Source organism: Sinocyclocheilus rhinocerous, unplaced genomic scaffold (assembly GCF_001515625.1).
Source record: "Sinocyclocheilus rhinocerous isolate Xijiao unplaced genomic scaffold, SAMN03320098_v1.1 scaffold2398, whole genome shotgun sequence".
Classification (NCBI taxonomy): Eukaryota; Metazoa; Chordata; class Actinopteri; order Cypriniformes; family Cyprinidae; genus Sinocyclocheilus; species Sinocyclocheilus rhinocerous.
Window position 1 is genome coordinate 267,653 of NW_015644003.1, and position 6,827 is coordinate 274,479.

The 6,827-nt window shown below is 41.6% G+C and overlaps 1 protein-coding gene across 1 annotated transcript in view; it reads left to right on the plus strand.

Moving 5' to 3' along the window:
* Positions 1-6,827, plus strand: part of LOC107757734 (uncharacterized) — a 46,268-nt gene that overhangs the window by 5,762 nt on the left and 33,679 nt on the right. The window contains exon 2 of the mRNA XM_016575303.1: positions 4,429-4,581. Coding sequence (XP_016430789.1) covers positions 4,429-4,581 — 153 coding nt within the window. The remainder of the gene's footprint in view (positions 1-4,428; positions 4,582-6,827) is intronic.

The window sequence follows — 6,827 nt, forward strand, 5'->3', positions numbered from 1 at the left end:
TATGTCCGGCATACTGCTCTGAATGTGAGTCAGCACCACTCTCTCAAAACACTTCATGATGATTGGAGTGAGTGCTACTGGCCTGTAGTCGTTCAGGCAGGTCGGGGGGCTCTTCTTGGGAAGGGGGATGATGGTTGTGGTCTTGAAGCAGGTTGGGACGATGCTCTGACTGAGGGAGAGGTTGAAGATGGAAGTGAGTACATCAGTCAGCTCCGTAGCACAAGCTCTGAGGGCCCGTCCAGGGATGTTGTCTGGCCCTGCTGCTTTGCGGGGGTTGATTTTCCTCAGCGCTTTGTGTACCGCAGCTGATGAGACAGTAGGAGGGGGGAGGGGGGTTGAGTGGTCAGAGTGTGTGTGTGCCTCCTCTCTGTGTCGATGCTGGAGGTCTCGAAGCGGGCGAAGAAAGTGTTGAGGTCATCCGGCAGGCTGTCTGAAGAGCTGATAGTGGTGCTCGTGGTGGTCCTGTAGTTTGTGATGTGCTGCATGCCTTGCCACATCCGCCCGGCGTCGGCATTAGAGTAGAAACTGTCCAACTTCTCTCTGTACTGTCTCTTGGCCGCTGTAATGGCTTTTCTCAGTCCGTATTTAGCAGCTCTGTACTCTGTCTCGTTGCCTGATGTAAATGCAAGAGATCGAGCACGTAGCATGTGGCGTACCTGACTGTTTATCCAGGGCTTCTGGTTGGGGAAATTCCTGACTTGTATGGTGGGTACAATGTTATCTACACAAGTGCTAATGTACCCAGTCACATACTCAGCATAATCCTGTATGCTGACAGAAGAGTCCTCCAAAGTGGCTGCAGCTTTAAACACATCCCAGTCTGTCAGAGCAAAACAGTCCTGCAGGATGCCCTCAGTTTGTAGGGTCCAAAGCTTAACCTGTTTGGTGACAGGGTTTGTTTGTTTGAGTCTTTGTCTGTAGGCCGGGTACATGAACAAAGAGATGTGGTCTGAGTATCCAAAGTGGGGGCGGGGTGCAGCCCTGTATGCATCGCGTATGTTGCTGTAAACATTGTCCAGTGTGTTTTTATCGCGGGTGGGAATGTCCACATGTTGGTGATATTTGGGAAGAACAGTCCGTAATTTGCACTGATTAAAGTCGCCAGCTGCAATAAAAACGGCATCAGGGTGAGCCGTCTCTAGTGCGCTTAGTACATCATGGAGCTTGCCTAGCGCTACTGTGGAGTTAGCTCGCGGGGGGATGTAAACAGCGGCTATAAACACAGCAGTAAATTCCCTCGGTAGATAATAGGGACGGCATTTCAGCAATAAAAACTCCACGTCTGGCGAGCAGTGCTTAAAAACAGTCTGTATGTCTCCGCACCACGAGTTGTTAATAAACACACACACACCTTCCCCTTTAGCCTTACCGGAGGCTGCGGTCCGGTCTCCTCGGTGTATGGAGTGAGTTTGTAGCTGAACAGAAGATTCCGGGACTTCTCTGAGAGCCAGGTCTCTTATTTCCCGCTGTGATGTGACCCTTGCTCTCAGCTTGTCCAGTTTGTTTTCCAGAGATCGCACGTTAGCTAACAACAGGCTGGGTAGCGGTGGTCGGCTAGCGCGAGCTTTTAGCTTAGCATGAAGCCCTCCCCTCTTGCCTCGCTTGCGTCGCCGTCTCCGGAGCGCTCTCCTCGGGTCAGCTACCTCGCTCGAGCTCGGTGCTTCTGGGCCTTCCTGGGGGTGGTGGCGGTGACTGTGGGAGCGACTAATGTGTTGTAGCTCCGGAGGTATAAAACCGGTAAATTCAAGATGGTTGGCTGAATTGGCGATGTCCAGTAATGCCTGTCTGTTGTACGTTAGCAGTGCACTGCATTTGAGCACGGCAGATAAAACAGAAAACAAACAAAAAAGAAAGAAAAACTGGCATTCGAGAGCGGAGTGAGCAAACACGTCTGCCTCGGGGGGCGCCATCTGCATCAACGCCATCTGTTAATGTACATATTGCAGAAATGTACGGAAAAATCAATTAAAGACCTAATCAAACAGACAATGAACACTATTAACAGCAATTATTATATGATGCAATCAAACTTATAGCAAAATGTAACAGTTCTGTATGTTGTTTCAGGGTTGGCATCATCTGAGGTCCTCTGACAAAAACACTTCAGTTATGGGAACAATGGCAATATTATCTCTCTTTTTGGCAAATCATCATTCAGCATAACAGATATATTTATGTAAAAATGAAACAATATACTTATTCTGACCTGTACTTATTAAAATACAAAAAAGAATGTGTGGTCATACTAAATTTTATTATATTTTAAATGACTTTGACTTCCTCACAAAAACTTCTTGCTGACAAATGGGTAAAACCTCGTGGTTTGAAGGACATTAGTGAAGTATAAAGATGTAAAACTTCACGATACAAAATGTATGCATATACAGCTAAACGCGTCTCCGTGTGGACGGGGCCTAATAATTAAAGTTACGTATTGACTCGGAAGTATGCAGACATCTTTTTGTTGGGTGCTGTTGCCATGGTGAATCATAATAATTTCAGAGCTCCATTGATCATGACTTCTCATAGTCGTGGTGCTCGCGCTAAACTCAGAGTCAACCTACTCCGAGTCGACTGAACTAACTCTGTTCAGCTGTTCTGAACCATCTCCGGATCTCAGGGTAAGTCAACTCAGAGTTGGTTGAACCTGCTTATTGAAACGGGCCCCAGGAGAGCTGCAGTGAGTTTTTGTGTATCTGGTGCTGATGGAGAATAATATCAAATCCAGCGCACTGGAGGCTGAATGGTTTACAGTGCTTAACACATTTATACATTTATTAGACCACCACCACCCAATGTAAGGTTTGTGCCCCAGCTGCCCTAAACTAATAGTACTGATGATTATCAAATCATTTATGTTTCTGTAATGGTTAATCCACCAGTATGTGTAAGCTCTTTAGTCACAGTAATGTTTGTAATGCTAAAATATAATAATTGTTGGGATTGAATGGATTCAGAGATAATCACACAAAAGTTTGATCAAAAGCAAATATTTGGGAACAACTAGACACTGTCTGGAAGTCAGTAACAACAGAGACCGTGCAAAAGTTCATAAAAACCATGCCAGCCAGAATGCAAGCTGTTATCAAGGACAAAGGAGGCCATACAAAATAGAAATAAAATGTATACGTTTTTTGTGTTATTATGTGTGAATAAAGACTATTTAGTTGTCAATACAATTTTTAGTTTGAAAAAAGTCTCTCTTTATGATGACAGGTGGTCTAATATGTTGAGCACTGTGATATAATATTCTATATATGTGTTTGTGAGTGTGTGTTCACGGTGTGTGTGTGTGTGTGTGAGAGTGAGTGAGTGTGTGTCTGTGTCTGTGTCTTTGTGAGTGTGTGTTCACGGTGTGTGTGTGTGTGTGTGTGTGTGTGTGAGAGTGTGTGCACGTTTTTGTGACAAATGAGGACATAAATTTGTATAATGACAAAGGTATGACATAGGTATTACAAGGAGAAGGTGACTTTTCAGGATATTACCCCATGTCCCCACTTTTCAAAACGCATATAAATCACACAGAATGGAGTGTATTGAAAATCTGAAATAGCACAAAGTTTCCTGTGAGGGATAGGTTTAGGGGTAGGGTTCTGTGTCTGTGTCTGTGTCTGTGTGAGTGTGAGTGTGTCTGTGTCTTTATGAGTGTGTGCATGGTCTGTGTCTGTGTCTTTGTGAGTGAGTGTGAGTGTGTCTGTGTCTTTGTGAGTGTGTGTGTCTGTGTCTGTGAGTGCAGAGCACTAATTCTGAGTATGGGTCACCATATACTTGGCCACACCTCACTTCACTTCACACAGGTTTGGTTAGCATGGTCTGTGGCAGACTTTTCAATAAGAAGTTAATATTAAGTAAATTAAATTGTAGAGACAATATTGTCTTTTTTTGCTATGTTGGCGTGTCGTGCATCTCTGCAGCAATTAACACACAGCAGCGTTGCCTTACTGAATGAAGTCATTAAAGCAGGTTCTTTGTTTCTGAATGAATTAGCAGTGGCCTGCCGCCACATACTGGTAATTTTAGTTTTATATTTAAAAGCATTGTTCTGCTTGTTTTCTATCATTTCATATTTCTGCATTCCAAATTTTATATTTAAAACATTAATCTCATAACATAATTTATGCAGTTTGTAAGTGCAGTGTAAATGCATGTACAAAGAGCTCCTTAAAAAATAAGAGTATTGAGCACTGCATGTTTAATTATACTTGGCTCTTCAAAACAACACTTAGCCAATGCAACTTTTAAACATGTATATATTTTGTAAAGTGTATCCCGTGTGCTCTGACACTTGCGTGGATGTCTCTGGGCCAAGCCACTCACCTGAGAACACATCTGCTTTACCTCATATTTCATATCACACACAGTAGGTGTCTGTTCACAGCAGCTGTATTACATGTGCAGATATGAGGATAATCTGTCATTGTTATGCAGGTGTGTAGAGTCTCTGCTGCGTCGCGGTGCGAACCCCAACAGGATCGTCGGGGACGGAGTGTCAGCGGTGCATTTAGCTGCAGGTAAAGAGTCTGAGAAAGGACTGCGCTGCCTCAAACTCGTTCTGCAGCACGGAGCGGATCCGAACCTCAGGTCAGTTACACCAGCACTTCACAGCTATGATCATGCAGTGACACAGCAGGGCCCGTATTCATCCTAGTGACACAATTCCTAGAAAAGTGAGCGTTTCCCCTTGAGATTAAAGAGAAGATCCTAGTAAAGATAAAAGGTATTCACAAAGCATCTTGACCCTTAAAAGAGCCCTTAAGGTCAAAAAGTGTTAGGAGTAGGGAGGAGGATTTAAGAGGCTTGAGAGTTTCTTTAGCAGAGGAGAGAATGAGAGATGCTACACATTAGATGGTGCAGGGATCATGTTTGTGGCCGATCTTATTAGAGACACGCTAACATCTCCGACACAGCGCTGAAATGCCATAGCGCCAGAAATGGAAGTAATCACTACATGAACATATTTGGCAACTGGAACAATGCAGCTATGCAGCAGTGATGATTTGGGTCGGTCACAACCTTCTATAAGCAAAGTGATCACACAAACTATTACAGCACTTTCAGAACCCTGTTGTGTCGCTGTTCATTTCCTATAAACATTTTTAAGTATGACAGCATGGTAAATAAAAAATAAAGAATATATATACACTACCGGTCAAAAGTTTGAGATCAGAACGAATTTTAATGTTTTTTACAGGAGTTTCTTCTGCTCATCAAGGCTGCATTTATTTGATCAGAAATACAGGAAAAATGTAATATTGTGAAATATTATTATGATGTAAAATAACGTTTTTCTATTTTAATATACATTAAACTGTAATGTATTTCTGTGATGCGCAGCTGTATTTTCAGCATCATTACTCCAGTCTTCAGTGTCACATGATCTTCAGAAATCAGTGCAAAAAAAATCTAAATATTGAGAAAATCATCTTTAAAGTTGTTCAAATGAAGTTCTTAGCAATGCATATTACTAATCAAAAATTAAGTTTTAATATATTTACGGTAGGAAATTTACAAAATATCTTCATGGAACATGATCTTAATATCCTAATGATTTTTGGCATAAAAGAAAAATGGATAATTTTGACCCATACAATGTATTTTTGGCTATTGCTACAAATTAGGGCTGCTGCGATTCGTTGATTCTATTCAACTATTCAATTTTTAAAAATCCTCGACTTCATTTTGCCTGCGTCGACTAACCGGCAAAATACCGGAGGTGGCGCATTTCACGGACGAGAATCCATAAAACACATTATTAGACTGTTTTCCAAGGCCTCATGATATATTAAACCCGCTTAAAAATTATAATTAAGCATAACTGTGAATTCACAAACGCTACGATTTAATTAAATAATTATATGTGATGCAGTTATAGGCGTGTAGGTTACGTACGTGCGTCTCACAGCGGCTCCGTTCACAGTAAATGCTGCTTCCACAGAAACTGTTATCATTTACGTGTGTGCAGCGTCTCAAACTCCATCTGTGCATGTTGTTGTGTTTGGGTTTATTATAACGTTCATCTGGTAACGCAGCATGCGCCATTTCATCAGATTTGTAAGGTAAATCATTCATAAATCCACGCAAACGTTTTGATGTCCACATATTCTTTTAATTACAGTGGCTATAGCATTTCTGTCCTAAAGAAATGCTTGCACTCTGTTCTTTACTTTTGCTTTAAAAAAGGATTTCATAGAAATGTGGATTTCATTTGGAGTTTCGCGACTGAAGTCCGCTGTTTATTTTCATCATGCTGGAGATGTCTGTTTAAATCTGTTGTTTACACATTTCTAAGAGTTCGATAAATTAGTCAATAAATTAATCAAAATAAAAATAGTCGTTAGTGGCAGCCCTACTACAAATATTCCCCAGCGACTTAAGACTGGTTTCGTGCTGCAGGGTCACACATTTATGAATGATTTCTGAAGGATCATGTGACACTGGAGTAATGGCTGAGGGAAATTCAGCTTTGCATCACAGAAATAAATTATATTTTAAAGGATATTCAAATAGAAACCATTATTTTTGTTTGTTTTTTCTGTATTTTTGATCAAATAAATGCAGCCTTGATGAGCATAAGAGACTTCTTTAAAAAACATTACAAATCTTACTGATCCCAAACTTTTGACCGGTAGTGTATATATATATAATGTGTGTGAGAGAGAGCGAGAGAGAGAGTACGGTAAAACAGGAAAAATTACACCTGTAAGTTCAAAGTGAAGGCTTATAATAGACCCTACTCTTAAAAGCGCTCTATTAAGTGTGTGTGTGTTCACGGTGTGTGTGTCTGTGTGTGTGTGTGTGTGTGTGTGTGTGTGTGAGAGTGCGCGAGT